This window comes from Oncorhynchus keta, chromosome 36 (genome assembly GCF_023373465.1).
Source record: "Oncorhynchus keta strain PuntledgeMale-10-30-2019 chromosome 36, Oket_V2, whole genome shotgun sequence".
Classification (NCBI taxonomy): domain Eukaryota; kingdom Metazoa; phylum Chordata; class Actinopteri; order Salmoniformes; family Salmonidae; genus Oncorhynchus; species Oncorhynchus keta.
In genome coordinates this window covers 11,625,691-11,641,898 of record NC_068456.1, presented here as the reverse complement: position 1 = coordinate 11,641,898, position 16,208 = coordinate 11,625,691, and the positions used below count along the sequence as shown (strand labels likewise).

General features: G+C 45.3%; 1 protein-coding gene across 3 annotated transcripts; it reads right to left on the bottom strand.

Moving 5' to 3' along the window:
- Positions 1–9,464: 9,464 nt before the first annotated feature.
- On the bottom strand, positions 9,465–15,915 carry fgf8a (fibroblast growth factor 8a). Of its 3 annotated transcripts, none has more exons than XM_035754156.2 (5): positions 15,110–15,915; positions 14,992–15,028; positions 13,763–13,910; positions 11,906–12,012; positions 9,465–10,602 (listed from the first exon to the last, which is right to left on the bottom strand). In XM_035754156.2, exons 1-5 carry the CDS (start codon positions 15,139–15,141, stop codon positions 10,318–10,320), a joined length of 609 nt encoding a protein of 202 aa, XP_035610049.1. In that variant the 5' UTR covers positions 15,142–15,915; the 3' UTR covers positions 9,465–10,317. The 3 variants fall into 3 exon arrangements, with proteins under 3 accessions (XP_035610049.1, XP_035610048.1, XP_035610050.1); XM_035754155.2 differs by having other exon boundaries at positions 13,763–13,943; positions 15,110–15,913; XM_035754157.2 differs by having other exon boundaries at positions 13,763–13,839; positions 15,110–15,911.
- Between the last annotated feature and the right edge of the window lie 293 nt (positions 15,916–16,208).

Sequence of the window (16,208 nt, the reverse complement as noted above, 5' to 3'; positions counted from 1 at the left end):
TTTGCATGGCATCGCAGGCTACACAGAAGGTGTGACTTTTCCCACAACCTACTCCTTCCCTGGGTCCATTGGGGCTTTACTGTCATAGAAGGTGTGGACAGACTAGAGAGTCCGTGGGCAGACAAGAGAGTCACTGCAGAGAGCCCAGGGGGACAGAAACCCTGTTAATCCGTCATGGAAGGACTCAATCAGATTACTGTCAAGTATTGTGAATAGACATTTTAACTCAGTCCTCAAGGGTGGAAGAGCATTTCAACACCTTAGCACTGACTTAAAACAGTTAAGATGTAAGGTTAGATACAGTATTAGATACGATAATGTGTTTCAATTCATCTACAGGGATCTGTTTTGAATCTACAATGAAGTATGAGCTGGGAAGCCTGATTATAGCGCCAACAGATATGGCAGTTCTGCTTCTAGCTCCTAAGTAACTTTGTAGTATTTCGTTTTTTTGTGTGTTATGTCTTACATTATTAGCCCAGAATGTTTTTTGTGTTATTACGTACAGCCCGGAAATAACTTTTGGATATCAGAGCGGTGGTAACTCACCAGCATTACGACCAGGAATACGACTTTCCTGAATTGGATCCTTTGTTAGTTATTCCAGAGGCTGCTCCACCGCCCGGTGGAGAAGAGGAATTCGGAGTGGACTTCTAGTCTGACTCAGGAGGCGTGCACACCATCCACTGCTTCGAGTATATTACTCACTAATGTTCAGTCTCTGGATAATAAAGTAGACGAGCTCAGGGCGAGGATCTCCTTCCAGAGAAACATCAGGGATCGTAACATACTTTGTTTCACGGTAACTTAGTATTTTGTGTTTTCGTTATATATTTGGTCAGGCCAGGGTGTGACATGGGTTTATTTTGTTGTGTTTTGTATAGGGGTTTTGTAGGCATTGGGATTGCGGCCGAGTAGGGTTGTCTAGATTAGGCTTGGCTGCCTGAGGCGGTTCTCAATCAGAGTCAGGTGATTCTCGTTGTCTCTGACTGGGAACCATATTTAGGTAGCCTTGGTTTCACTGTGTATTTTGTGGGTGATTGTTCCTGTCTCTGTGTTAGTTATTCACCAGACAGGCTGTATAGGTTTTCACGTTCCGTTTGTTGTTTTGTAATATTTATAGTTATTTCATGTATCGCTATTCTTCATTAAAGAACATGAGTAACCACCACGCTGCATTTTGGTCCGCTTCTCCTTCAACAGACGAACGCCGTTACAGAATCACCCACCACACCCGGACCAAGCAGCGCGGTAACAGGCAGCGACAGCAGGAGCAGCGAAAGGAGGAATGGACATGGGAGGACGTTATGGACAGCAGGAGTATAGAGTATACGACTTGGGAGGAAATAGACAGGTGGGCGGTCGACCTAGAGAGAGTGCCGGAGCCCGCCTGGGATTCGCTGGAGCAGTGCGAAGAGGGCTATAGGAGAATGGAGTCGAAGAGAAAGGCACGGCGGCTCAGAAATAAACCCGAAAGTCAGCCCCAAAAATGTATTGGGGGGGGCTCAGGGAGAGTGTGGCAGAGTCAGGAGACAGACCTGAGACAACTCCCTCTGTTAATCGTGAGGAGCAGCGATCAAAGGACTTCTGGACTTGGGAGGAGATATTGGACGGAAAAGGACCATGGGCACAGCCTGGTGAACATCGACGCCCCAAAGAAGAACTGGAGGCGGCAAAAGCGGAGAGGCGCTGGTATGAAGAGACAGCACGACGACGCGGATGGAAGCCTGAGAGTCAGCCCCAAAAATTTATTGGGAGGGGGCTCACAGGGAGTATAGCTATGCCAGGTAGGAGACCTGCGCAAACTCCCTGTGCTTACCGGGGAGCTGGAGAGACCGGGCAGGCACCGTGTTATGCTATGGAGTCTCCAGTGCGGGTGCATAGCCCGGTGCGGTACATACCAGCTCTTCTTATTGGCCGGGCTAGAGTGGGCATCGAGCCAGGTAAGGTTGGGCAGGCTCGGTGCTCAAGAGCTCCAGTGCGCCTGCATGGTCCGGTCTATCCAGAGCCACCTCCACACACCAGTCCTCCGGTGGCAGCTCCCCGCACCAGGCTTCCTGTGCGTGTCCTCGATCCAGTACCACCAGTTCCAGCACCACGCACCAGGCCTTCAGTGTGCCTCGCCTGTTCAGGGCAGCCAGAGCCTTTCTCCTCTCCAGTGATGTCGGAGTCTCCCACCTGTTTAGCGCTGCCGGAGTCTCCCGCCTGTTTAGCACAGCCAGCGCTTTTCTCTTCTCCTGCGCTGCCGGAGTCTCCCACCTGTTCAGCGCTTCCAGAGCCTTCCTCCTCTACAGCGCTGCCGGAGCCTCCTGCCTGTTCAGCGCAGCCAGAGCTGCTAGTTTGCATGGAGCAGCCAGAGCTGCCAGTTTGCATGGAGCAGCCAGAGCTGCCAGTCTGCATGGAGCAGCCAGAGCGGCCAGTCTGCATGGAGCAGCCAGAGCTGCCAGTTTGCATGGAGCAGCCAGAGCTGCCAGTCTGCATAGAGCTGCCAGTCTGCATGGAGCAGCCAAAGCTGCCAGTCTGCATGGAGCAGCCAGAGCTGCCAGTTTGCATGGAGGAGCCAGAGCTGCCAGTCTGCATAGAGCTGCCAGTCTGCATGGAGCAGCCAAAGCTGCCAGTCTGCATGGAGCAGCCAGAGCTGCCAGTCTGCATGGAGCAGCCAGAGCAGCTAGATCCGCCAGTCAGCCATGATCTTCCAGATCTGCCAGTCAACCAGATTCTTCCAGATCTGCCAGTCAACCAGATTCTTCCAGATCTGCCAGTCAACCAGATTCTTCCAGATCTGCCAGTCAACCAGATTCTTCCAGATCTGCCAGTCAACCAGATTCTTCCAGATCTGCCAGTCAACCAGACTCTTCCAGATCCGCCAGCCAGCCAGGATCTGCCGGAGCCAACTACCTGCCTGAGCTTCCTCTCAGTACTGGACTTCCTCTCAGTACTGGGCTTCCTCTCAGTCCCGGGATTCCCCTCAGTCCCGCCTTCCCCTCAGTACTGGGCTTCCCCTCAGTCCTGGGCTTCCCCTCAGTCCCGAGCTTCCCCTCAGTCCCGAGCTTCCCCTCAGTCCAGAGCTTCCACCTCAGTTCCGAGCTGCCCCTCAGTCCAGTGGGGTCCTTGGTGAGGGTTATTAGGCCAATGTCGGCGGCGAGGGTCGCCAATCAAAGGACTCGTTACAGGGGGACTAAGACTTGGTTGGAGTGGGGTCCACGACCCGAGCCGGAGCCGTGGACAGACGCCCACCCGGATCCTCCCCTATGGGTTTAGGTGTGCGGAAGGGAGTCTGCACCTTGGGGGGTTCTGTCACGCCTTGGTCTTAGTATTTTGTGTTTTCGTTATATATTTGGTCAGGCTAGGGTGTGACATGGGTTTATTTTGTTGTGCTTCGTATTGGGGGTTTGTAGGCATTGGGATTGTGGCCGAGTAGGGTTGTCTAGATTAGGCTTGACTGCCTGAGGCGGTTCTCAATCAGAGTCAGGTGATTCTCGTAGTCTCTGATTGGGAACCATATTTACGTAGCCTGGGTTTCACTGTGTATTTTGTGGGTGATTGTTCCTGTCTCTGTGTTAGTTATTCACCAGACAGGCTGTATAGGTTTTCACGTTCCGTTTGTTGTTTTGAAATATTTATAGTTATTTCATGTATCGCTATTCTTCATTAAAGAACATGAGTAACCACCACGCTGTCACGCCTTGGTCTTAGTATTTTGTGTTTTCTTTAATTATTTGTTCAGGCCAGGGTGTGACATGGGGTTATTGTATTTTCGTAATGGGGTTTGTAGTATTTGGGATTGCGGCTGAGTAGGGGTGTTGTATAGGCTTGGCTGCCTGAGGCGGTTCTCAATCAGAGTCAGGTGATTCTCGTTGTCTCTGATTGGGAACCGTATTTAGGTAGCCGGGGTGTCACTGTGTATTTCGTGGGTGATTGTTCCTGTCTCTGTGTAGTTTCACCAGATAGGCTGTAATTAGATTTCACGTTCCGTTTGTTGTTTTGTATTTTGTAATAGTTATTTCATGTATCGCGATCCTTCATTAAAAGATCATGAGTAACCACCACGCTGCATTTCGGTCCTACTCTCTTTCTACAAACGAAGAACGCCGTTACACACGCTGCATTTTGGTCCGCTTCTCCTTCAACAGACGAACGCCGTTACAGTCAGAAGTTTACATACACTCAATTAGTATTTGGTAGCTTTGCCTTTAAATTGTTTCCCTTGTATCAAACGTTTTGGGTAGCCTTAAACAAGCTTCCCACAATAGACTGGGTGAATTTTGGCCAATTCCTCTTGACAGTGCTAGTGTAACTGAGTCAGGTTTGTAGGCCTCCTTGCTCGCACACCCTTTTTCAGTTCTGCCCAAAAATTCTCTACGGGATTGAGGTCAGGGCTTTGTGATGGCCACTCCAATACCTTGACTTTCTTGTCCTTAAGCCATTTTGCCACAACTTTGGAAGTATGCTTGTGGTAATTGTCCATTCTAGGATTGATTTGCACTTTTCGCACCAAAGTACGTTAATCTCTAGGAGATAGAACGCGTCTCCTTCCTGAGCGGTATGACGCTACGTGGTCCCATGGTGTTTATACTTGCGTACTATTGTTTGTACAGATGAACGTGGTACCTTCAGGCATTTGGAAATTGCTCCCAAGGATGACACAGACTTGTGGAGGTCTACAATTTATTGGGGGAGGTCTTGGCTGATTTCTTTTGAGTTCCTCATGGTGTCAAGCAAAGAGGCGCTGAGTTTGACGGTAGGCCTTTAAATACATCCACAGGTACACCTCCAATTGACTCAAATGATGTCAATTAGCCTATCAGAAGCTTCTAAAGCCATGACATCATTTTCAGGAATTTTCCAAGCTGTTTAAAGGCACAGTCAACTTAGTGCATGTAAACTTCTGACCCACTGGAATTGTGATAGTGAATTATAAGTGAAATAATCTGTCCGTAAACAATTGTTGGAAAAATCACGTGTCATGCACAAAGCAGATGTCCTAACCGGCTTGCCAAAACTATAGTTTGTTAACAAGAAATTTGTAAAGTGGTTGAAAAAAAAGTTTTAATGACTCCAACCTAAGTGTATGTAAACTTCCGACTTCAACTGTAACTACTCATGGTGTGATTGTGATAACATACAGAAACTCAAGTCCTTTTGTTCACCAGACCTAGAATACCTCACAATCAAATGTCGACCGTATTACCTCCCAAGAGAATCGTCTTGGGTTATAGTCACAGCCATGTATATTCCCCCTCAAGCAGATACCAGGATGCCCTGAAAAAGATCTACATTGGACTTTATACAAACTGGAAACTACAGATCCTGAGGCCACATTTATTGTAGCTGGGGATTTAAACAAAGCTAATTTGAGGAAAACGCTACCGAAGTTTTACCAACACATTGACTGTAGTACTCGCTTTGGGAAAACATTGGACCACATTGGACCACTCAACTTTTCGAAATGCCTACAAGGCCCTCCCTTCAGCAAATCTGATCACAACTCCATTTTGCTTCTCCCTCCATATAGGCAGAAACTCAAACAGGAAGTACCCGTGCTAAGGTCTATTCAATGCTGGTCTGACCAATCGGAATCCATGCTTCAAGATTGTTTTGATCACACGGACTGGGATCTATTCCGGTTAGCCTCCAGCTGGCTGGAGTGTTTATGGACGTATTCAATCGCTCCCTATCCCAGTCTGCTGTCCCTACTTGCTTTAAGATGTCCACCATTGATTCTGTACCCCAAAAATCAAACGTAACCTATCCAAATGACCATCGCCCTGTAGCACTCACTTCTGTCATCATGAAGTGCTTTGAGAGGCTAGTTAAGGATCATGTCACCTCTACTTTACCTGACACCCTAGACCCACTTCAATTTCCTTACCACCCCAAAAGATCCACTGATGATACAATCGCCTTCTCACATCACACTTCCCTATCCCATCTGGACAAGAGGAATACCTAATTAAGAATGCTGTTCATTGACTATAGCTCAGCATTCAACACCATAGTACACTCATCATTGAGCTCGGGGCCCTGGGTCTGAACCCCGCCCTGTGCAACTGGGCTCTGGACTTCCTGACAGGCCGCCCCCAGGTGGTGAAGGTAGGAAACAACACCTTCTCAACACAGGGGCCCCACAAGGGTGCGTGCTCTGCCCCCTCCTGTACTCCCTGTTCACCCATGACTGTGTGGCCACGCACGCCTCCAACTCAATCGTCCAGTAGTAGACCTGATTACCAGCAATAAAGAGACAGCCTACAGGGAGGAGTTGAGGGCCCTGGAAGAGTGGTGCCAGGAAAATAACATCTCACTCAACATCAACAAAACAACAGCAGAGGGAGCACACCCCTATCCACATTGACGGGACCGCAGTAGAGAAGGTGGAAAGCTTCAAGTTCCTCTGCATACATCACTGTCGATGTAAAATGGTCCACCCACAAAGGCAGTGTGGTGAAGAAGGCGCAACAGTGCATCTTCCACCTCAGGAGGTGGCCCCTAAAACCTTCACAAACTTTTACAGATGCACAGGGCTCTCCAGAGGGTGGTGTGGTCTTCCCAACGCATCACTGGGGGCAAACTACCTGCCCTCCAGGACACCTACAGCAACCGATGTCACAGGAAGTCCAAAAAGATAATTAAGGACGTCAACCACTCGAGCCACGGCCTGTTCACCCCACTATCAGCCAGAATTCAAGGTCAGTACAGGTGCAACAAAGCAAGGACCAAGGACCAAATACAGCTTCTATCTCAAGGCCATCAGACTGTTAAATAGCCATCACGAGCCAGCTTTCACCCGATTACGCAACCCTGCACCTTAGAGGCTGCTGCCCTACATACATAGACTTGGAATCACTGGCCAATTTAATAATTGAACACTAGTCACTTTAATAATGTACAAATAATGTTTACATACTGCTTTACTCATCTCATATGTATATACTGTATTCTATTCTACTGTATTTTAGCCAATGCTCAAGCATTCCAACATTAGACCAGGCCTCGCTCTGCCATACAGAGCTCAACCAGAAGGCGTTACTCTGAACACACACCAGAACGATGGGTGGCCAAGTGCAAGCGAGTGCCTCTGACCAGAATAACGGACATCGTCTTGTGTTCATTTCCCTCCGATTCTACACCGCTCGGCAGATGGAACAGCTGCCTACTGCGCTTGGCCGTCCTTCGTTCTGTTTTTATCTTTTCCAGAGATGCATCACCAGGTCTTGCTCTGCCATGCAGAGCTGCATCAAGAGAGCCTTCTGTAGCAAGAGACTTCGGCTTAGTCTGATACGCGGGAGCAAGGGCAGCAGAAGGGGTCTGAAGACAACTTGTTGGAAGGAACTGAATCCCTGTGGCGAAGGAGTTGTCAGAACCCAACCTCCCTCACTCAGCACAGCTCTCCACCCATGAGGACACTGTCAGCAAACAAACAAACACACATCGGAGCTGTCCAATCAGATTATAAACACACACACACACCAGGGCTGTCCAATCAGATTAAGACCTGGGGTGTTAAAGGAGTGAGATGAAAGAAAAACAGTCGTCTGCATACGAGGAGACACTGAGACAGTTACTGAACCTGGAGAAACCAAAAGCCTTAATTAAACAAACACATTGCTATCGTCTCTGGAGGACCAACCAGTAGAAGACCAACACACTGCTATCTGCTAAAGGGCTCCAACATCAATGACCTGCTGTAGTCTCACACTGCTTGCTATAGACTGCTGTTCGGCCTTCTAGGGGGCTAAGAGTTGCATTCCAAACAGGGCAGAGCAGGAGGAAATCTATACCTAACTCTCTATCAAACTTTACAGATATATTTTTTTTGAGTGCAAGGTTAGAGGACGAAAACATTTCCCACTTTACAGTTCACATTTCTAAGATCAACTCATGGAAACGACATGATGTATGCATAAAGGATTTGAAGGCTGGGAAGGGATGACCTTCTGTGTTATATATCATTAGAATGCTGATGTGATCCAAGTGCCCTGTGTGTGTGTGTGTGTGTGTGTGTGTGTGTGTGTGTGTGTGTGTGTGCCTGTGCGCTTGCGCGCATGAATGGAGCGACTGAAGCCATCTCCAGTGTGTGTCTGAACGATACTCCCACTTCCCAAGCAGAGGCGTGTATTCATGATGCCAAGGGAAACCCCCAAAAAACATATCAAATGATTTATCTTTCATCTCTCTGTTTCATCATTTTCCTTCAGCTGAATGTATCTGAGCGAGCGAAACAGTGCCCCTCTGTCTCTGTTTGTCTAGGCCATCTATCTGATGGTGTCTGGTCAAAAAGAGTATGACATTGTTGCTGCCCGTAGAATGCAAGGGAAGCCAGCAAGCATTTGGCCTCCCTTGATAAAAAAAGTATAAAATAATAGCCAATCAGCGTTGTGCGAAACTGAGATCTCATCTGTGAATGGTCCTAAAAAAAGTGTCAAGGGACGCCAGTTTGGATTTGGCTTCACTCCTAGCACATCGCATTGACAGAAATACGTAACTGACAGAAACTACTTGAATTGTTGCATCTCAATGTGTTGTTGTCCTCCGGTGGCTAGCTAGCTAGTTAAAATGGACCCTTTCCTAAATTAGCCATGGATAGAGATAGGGATTTGGACTTAATTCTCTGTACTGGCTAATGATTATAATGGCGATTCTGATCCAACCATAAATTCATACATTGTGCCCCTGGACTGAGAGGATGGAAGTTCAATATGTAGCTAGATGTAGAAGGCTAATGTTAACTAGCTAACGTTGCCCATGAAAGGAGGTAAGCATTTTAGACAGGTAGCCTAGGACGACAAAAAATAAAAGTGTGCACTGTATGACAGAGTGACCATTTGGTCAACATGAAAGAGAGGAGGATGGCATTGGCGTTTGTCTACACGTAGGATGAGTCAATATGTCTTTTCTACTTGTGCGAATGCACACATTCCACAAAAAAAATATCTAAATCATTGGACAACATTTTTTTTTTTGGTATCTTTTAGTTGTCACTGTAGTAGACTAAGCTTTGGTGATTTGATGATGTTGAAATGTAAATGGTGCTGGAATAGTGGAGGCAGCTCCGGTATTCTGTGCGACTCGCAGTAACTCTCAGTGGTTCTGAAGCAATAGTTGTTTAGTAGTTCAAAAATGTAGGAAACATTAACTTACTTCACCATGCTGTGGGTCATGTAACTGTTTGTTACATGCTATATGCTTTGTGGACTTCACCAGACAGAGGTTGCTCTCCAGTTTTGTGATGAATCAAATGTATGGTTGAATAAATTCTGCCACTGTGTCTACTTATTGTCTCAGCCTTAGGCATACAGGTTTCAATCACGGTGGCAAGACATATGAACTAACAGGTTATAGAGCGAACAACGCAATTATCACAAGACATAGGTTGCAATATGGCTTTTTTTCTGGCTTTTCCAGTGATTTTACCCACACAACCCTACTGTTCAAAGTGTGCAAAACAACCACATCACAAACAAGAGTTTAATATCAGTATTCTAATGTACATTTATTACACATTTTAAATAAATAATCCATTGTTAAAATTATTTGTACACATCCTTAAAATAAAAATAGATTTATATACGTATAAAAACAGACAGGGTAACAAAAACAAAGGGGGTTTCCGGCATATCAATGCATTTTTACACCTCTAATTTACAGTTAGAACCATTGCAGGAAACCTGTGATTATCAATATAGCTGCCACATTTTCCATTGTGTGTACCTAAAGCACTGTTAGCTTTAACAGCGTTTGTCTCTATAGAATTCCCAAAGTAGCAAGGTCACACCACAGCGTTCAACAGAGGTGTTGTGGCTGTGTGTGATACTGAACACAACGTTACTCAACATGGCGCTCCTGAATGCAGCATCGATGCTGTGTGTGTGTGTGTGTGTGTGTGTGTGTGTGTGTGTGTGTCTCTGAACGCAGCATTTTCTGGCAGTGCGGTCGATCAGGGCCCTTCAAGTCTCTTGGAGCAGCAGGTGTGAGTCCAAACGACTCCGAACAGTCAAACAAAAGCAAAAACACAACCCAAAATACAGAGAGACAATACAAAGTCCACGCTTTACTAAAATGTCAGCACCCCAAATGTTCGATGATGAGTTATGTGCATCTAAAAACAACACATCAGTACTAAAAGTATCAGGTACAAAAATATATTTGTTATGGGTTTTTTCTTTTAAAAAATTTACTTTTTGAAAAAAAAAAAAAAAAACTACATGTTAGGTATAGTAACGCTCAGTACAAAACAAATGTCTCTAGAGGTTTTGGAAAGGAGTTAATTCTTGCTTCAGTCATTGTTTTTTATCCTCTGTATCACCCTCTCTGCCCCCCTCAGCCTTCGGATGAGTAGCGTGTGCGTTTAGTCCTGGGGCTGAAGGGGTAGTGGACGAAGTCAAAGGCCTTGTGCTGGGCCGGGTGAGTGGGATTGGATCCCCGAGGCAGTCGTTTCATAAAATGGACCTCGCGTTGATGCTGCCGTGTTTGCGAGCCTTTCCGGGGGCGTCCACGTCTGGTGAAAGCCATGTACCAACCCTCGAAGCGTGCGTTCCTCAGCGCCGTGTAGTTATTCTCCAGGACAATCTCTGAGAAGATGCAGTCGCGGCCTTGCCCATTTTTCTTTGAAAGACAAACACACACACACACACACCAGGTCAGTCGGAGCGTCTGAAGGAGCTTTCTATGAAGACTTACAGATAGGAAATATCAGATGTAAGAAGGCTACCCCGAACAGTATGTCCCTGCGCACACACACACAAACACGTGTGCACGCAGCGCTCTCCACACGCATGAAGCATATGCTACAGTCATTACAGGCTCAGATCAGAGAGGGGATGACAGTAAGCAAGGAGTCTCCCTCCTCAGTAAACACAGAGATGCATTCATGAGGACCACTCAAGAGTTAGCAGCCTAAGACATGCCATCATAGCAGAAATACCTGAGGAGTTCAAGTTCTTTATCAGCTTCATTTGTGGATTTCCTTCTATTTAGCGCTGCACTGTCTCGTTTGTGGCTGAATCGAACCACAAAGGGCTCATCGACTTGAATATCAATCAATAGATCCTGAAATAAACAACTCTAGTCTCCCTTTAGTACAATCAAACACATGGTTGTCTTGCATTTATTCTATCTCTACATTTTGAGAAATGGTACGACGGGGTAGATGTTGTTTCTGTTGATCTAGTATTCTACATTGAGGGTGAAGGGGGGTTTGTCCTCTTGTACTATGAGCAGTAGCTAGGCCCTGCGTCCTCCCACAATCCCTCCAGCCCAACCTCCACTGGTCTGTGACACGTCACACACCGGCAACACTAATGTAGCTAAACCTGCTCAACAACCTAGCTGAACAAAATGGGCTGTTAAAAATAAATCTAGCATCCCATGCAGCCAGAAAGCAAGTGAAACATACACAAATATACACATACAGTCGTTCAAACACACACACAGGCTGTTGCTGGGCCGGTATGGCAGAGAGAGGCAGCTCAGGGCAGATGGTACACCTGGCAGGGTTCTGTAGGGGGGCGGAGATGGCAGCCCTGTTTATTAGCCAGCACAGCAAGAGAGGAGCAGAGACACCCTCGAACCCACAACACGCTACACAGAGGAGGTGACTTCCAACAGCATACAATGACTCTAACCTTCTCCCATGCAGAACATACCAGAGGTGGACAGTCCTGGAGCTACAGCTGTAGGGAACCACCAAACAGAACCACAGCCACACTGAACTATGGTGAGAACTGCTGCCGAGTCGCCATACAAAACCACAAGTCTTAGAAAGCCCAAACAGAACTACAATATAATCAAACCTTGGAACCACAGCTTAAGAAGCTTGAAAACAGAGCCAATGGAAAAGGGCAGCATTCTGGCATTACCATAGATCATTACCCACAGTGCAGTGCTCAAAGGATTTTTTTCTCTTTACCTTCCCGATCAGCTTTCCCTTCTTGTTCATGCAGATGTAGAATCCTGTCTCTGCTCCTTTAATCCGCACGCGACTTCCAAACGTGTCCGTCTCTACGACAAGTTTGGCTGAGGAAACAAAGGGGTTTTATTATCAACCAGGACTAATGCACTGTTAGTAATAGGATGTTGCTTAAAGACACGGTTAAGCTGATTCAGTTTATATTTTTACAAGAGAAAATTCTATATCACACACACACACACACACACAAAACCTGTGGGGACCATTCCTGAGGATTTATGCAAGCTTAAAATCTTGCACAATCATAAAAACATGTGTACCTCAATTCTTTGAAAACTAAAGAGGCCATCCTGGAAGGACTATCAACTTTTTTCTCTCTAAATCTGTACTCACGTCACACATAAGCACCACATTCATCTCTGTCATAGATCATAGATCTCGCTTGGAGACAGATGGACATAAATAGAAGTGTGTTAAATGGCTTATCTTAATGTGTGTTCATAGATACTGTTAGTCTCACAACTGCTTCTATCATTGAAAACACCGATATCCTTATTTTCCAAACTAAAATATGTTCATCTATTTTGTTGTTGCCTTCCACGGAGGCACACAATGTCTACCTAGCCATTATGAATCAACTTTTCAAAGGCTTACTAAGAGTTATGATTGAGTATTTTATCAGGGTCCCCATTAGCGTCGGCCAAGGCAGCCCCTACTTGTCCGGGTTTCCCATCCCCCTACCTACACGATGATGGCACACATTCCTGGACCAACATTTGGAGAAATGAATAACCCTTGGTGCATCTGATCATTTTACTGCTCAACCCCTGTTCTTGTTAAACACGGCAAAATTCAACAGATAGGCACAACGTTGTTTCAAAATGTTAGCCACGTGTATGTCCCTTACTAGAGATTCTAACCACTCCCTGATCCATGCACACCCACGTGGTCATTGAGTTATGGTTATGGTTGGATGGTTGGTGTGGGGCTAAGCAATAAACGTCTCATGCAAGCCACAGCTTTAGACCCACAAGTACAACCTGCTACCGTGGTACAGGTGGCACTGGCATAGGTGACCCGAGCACCTCCACACCCTCTGGTGCAAACCACAAACACACACACAAGTATGAATACACACCACATTAGACAGAACCTACAGCAGCATACACACAGAGTCAAAGGTCCAGTTTGCTGCCAAATTATGTTTAAATCTAACACTATTTAATGGCAATGGGAATAGCCCAAATGAAAAATCGCCAAAAAAATGGACTTAATTTTAAAATATAAAATCCACTAATATAAAAATAGTTAATTTGTGAATATGCAAAGATAATAGATAAAATGCAGGCGGGCTGGGCCCTATTTTGGTTCTGAAGCTGGTCAGAGGAAAGAGAGAGCAGGAGAGCTATGCAGGAAATGTTCAGGAGGTTGAACGATGATTATTTCTAATGGCTCTTCCAGACATGAGTATCTCTGGAGATCTATTAAGCACCGACAGCACAATCTTCAATCCATTTGACAATTTTTTTGACGGTCTGCGGCCTCTTCTTAGCAATACCAGCTGATACAGTAGCCGGGTTATTTACTGTCAAAAACGACGAGAGAAAAACAATTTCTGTAGAATTCACAGTAAGCATTTGGCTACTAACCTCTTGCACATGAGATAGTTTGTTATGCCAAAATGGGCCTTGAGGCCCTGTGACTATATAGGCATAGCCTAAGCCTGTTGTAGACACAAGTTTATTTTAGTAGGTTAGTTTAGAGATTCAGAAATATTAGCAATGGATTTCTGCAAGTTAAAACCGACAAAAATTAGGAACTTGAAACAAATCCATGAAGTTTGGATATTGGGCTTACCGTGTATGTCTCCATCTTCTGCCATGGCGTTGATCTTCTTGTTGGGCAGAACCTGCACATGCTTCCCGCTGGTTCGGCTGTAAAGTTGATAGGTCCGAATTAACCTGCGGCTCACACGGTCTGTCACCTTGCTCTGCTCGCTTACATGCTGCGTGAAATTAGGCGAGGACTGATTGGTTACCTGTCAGAAATTAAATGTCATCACAATCAGTATTTGCAAAAATTGCTTCAATGTAATTACAGTAGCGTATGTATTAAGCAATAATAACATCATTATTTAGCTCTAAACCCAACAGAAGCAAATTTGGAGGGATGTTTCCCATTTTCTTTAGACCTACTTGGCATGATTGGCTATAATAACACATGCAACATGCAATAGACCACGTGAATATACCGCCGATACAAAGGCCTTACATTCCTTCAATTATGCATGCATAATTAAAAGCATGAAAACCTAGAAATGAAAAAGGGCGCGCAATCTGCAACAGCTTGTGCGTAAAAGTGAGTGGAGGTAGACGTTAAAAAACATGTCAAAAATATCAAACAGGCTATAGCCTACATAATAAATGCTCATTATTTCCCTCATATTAAACGGAGCAAATGGACATATTAATGCCTATGTTAAAAGCTTCCATATTTGACACTTAGCCATACGCACTCATTCTGTTCCAAGGAGGACAACGAAGGAATTAACTTTGGCCTTTATATTTGAACCCCACGACATTTTTCACAGACTCGCCTTTCCCCGCGCGATGCCCATTCTGTGCCCACGCATCCTGCGCGAGGGCAGTATGTTCTCAACATACGTCGTGCCAAAATGTGACGCTGGCGGCATGCAGCGCGCCCGCTGCCCTTTGCGCGGTGGGACCCATCTGATGTGTCGTTATATCACAAATTATATGAGCTCTCGTCTCTCTCTCCCTCACTGCTCGCCATTATTACACCGTGCTTTCACCCCAGAAACCTAACCATATGTTTTAACAGTGACATTTGATGTAGATTAGTTATACGAATTTTCAAGATGCGTAAACTAATCACTTGTTGTTCAAGGAGATTTACAGTTGTAACCAATAATCCACTGATAGACTGAACAGTTTGTAAATTATTTGCAAATTTACCGAAAACGCGTGAGATATTTAAAATCATAATCAAGAATGCTATATTATTTTCACAAAGCCTGCTGATATACAAAATATTTGGGCTATTTCAAAGCATGCATATGAACATACCTGAGCATAGTAACAGAATGCGAAGAAGTGTAGGAACCTGAAAAAGAGCTTAATTAATGAGTTATAATACATTAGGGCACATTAATCAACATAATTGAGACTCGCAGGAAATACTCACAGATAACTCAACCGGGAAGGGAGGCGTCGCATGTTGATTGTGTTGATTGTTCCTTCGATAAATACAGACCACAGGGCTTGCAGTGTTCCAAAATCGAGGTTATTTGGTAAAGGTAAGCTGTGTGAAACACTGGTGTCGGTTGCAATTGATTAAGTCGTCGCTCTTCAAAAACTTCATTAAAATCCAAAACGACCAAAGATGGTGGAAGAAGTGGTTAAGCCTATTATTGTTTTGTAAAAATGTGGGTACATTTCATGTCAAATAAATGTCCATAGCCTGTTTTGGCAAGGCTGGTGCTTACAACTGATCGACAACCTTGCCAGTAAAATGTGAAACTGTGACAATGATAATTGATAATAATGATTAATGATTATTGATAATAACTGTCTATCTGTCAGGCGGCCCTCTCGATTAGCAACGTTTAAGTGCACTTACTTAGAAGAGAGGTGCATTCAAGTTTTGGCAAAGAAAGCGCTGGATGAGTGTTCTAATAATAAGGATACAAATGCAAGGTCATCCGAAACCAATGAAGATGACAGTTAATTTGCTGCAGATTGCTATCTCTTTGTAATTCCTTCAGAGAATCCTCAATCGCTATCATCCAGTGTATCCTGTTGTAGAGAGTTTATATCTGGCTTTTGCGTGGTGGATAACGTGCGCGTCCCGTGCGTTCAAAGCGGGTGATGTTGCTTCAGTGTTCGGTAGTGCAGGACTGGCGACTCCCGTCTCCCCTCCTCTACTCCCATCGCAGGCTCCAATGTCAACCCCTTGTTCGCACTCACACCCCTGGTTAAAATGGAAGGGCGATCTGCGAGGAACAAGCCCCCTTTTCTGCAGAACAAAAGCGTCCCTCCTCCCCCTGTGTTTAAAACATATCTTCACCTGAGGAAAAGTCAACACTTGCGGAGAAGCAGGAGTCTTGCGTACCCAGCGCGCAATGACGCTTCTTCACCGAAACGACCCTCTGAATTAATGAAATAAAAAACGAGTTAAAGGCACGTTCCTAGATTATCCTAAAAAGTATATTCCAAATTGAAAGAGAAAAATCCAAACATAAAATTGCAGTCCATTTCAGGACAATAGCCTCTTTCCATCAATG

Coding starts and splice junctions, on each gene's coding strand:
- fgf8a (XM_035754155.2), bottom strand. CDS start 15,141: ATGCGACGCCTCCCTTCCCGGTTGAGTTATCT. Junction 15,029..15,109: donor CCTTCCCGGTTGAGTTATCT/GTGAGTATTTCC, acceptor GCTCTTTTTCAG/GTTCCTACACTTCTTCGCAT. Junction 10,603..11,905: donor AGGGAAAGCTGATCGGGAAG/GTAAAGAGAAAA, acceptor TGTCTTTCAAAG/AAAAATGGGCAAGGCCGCGA.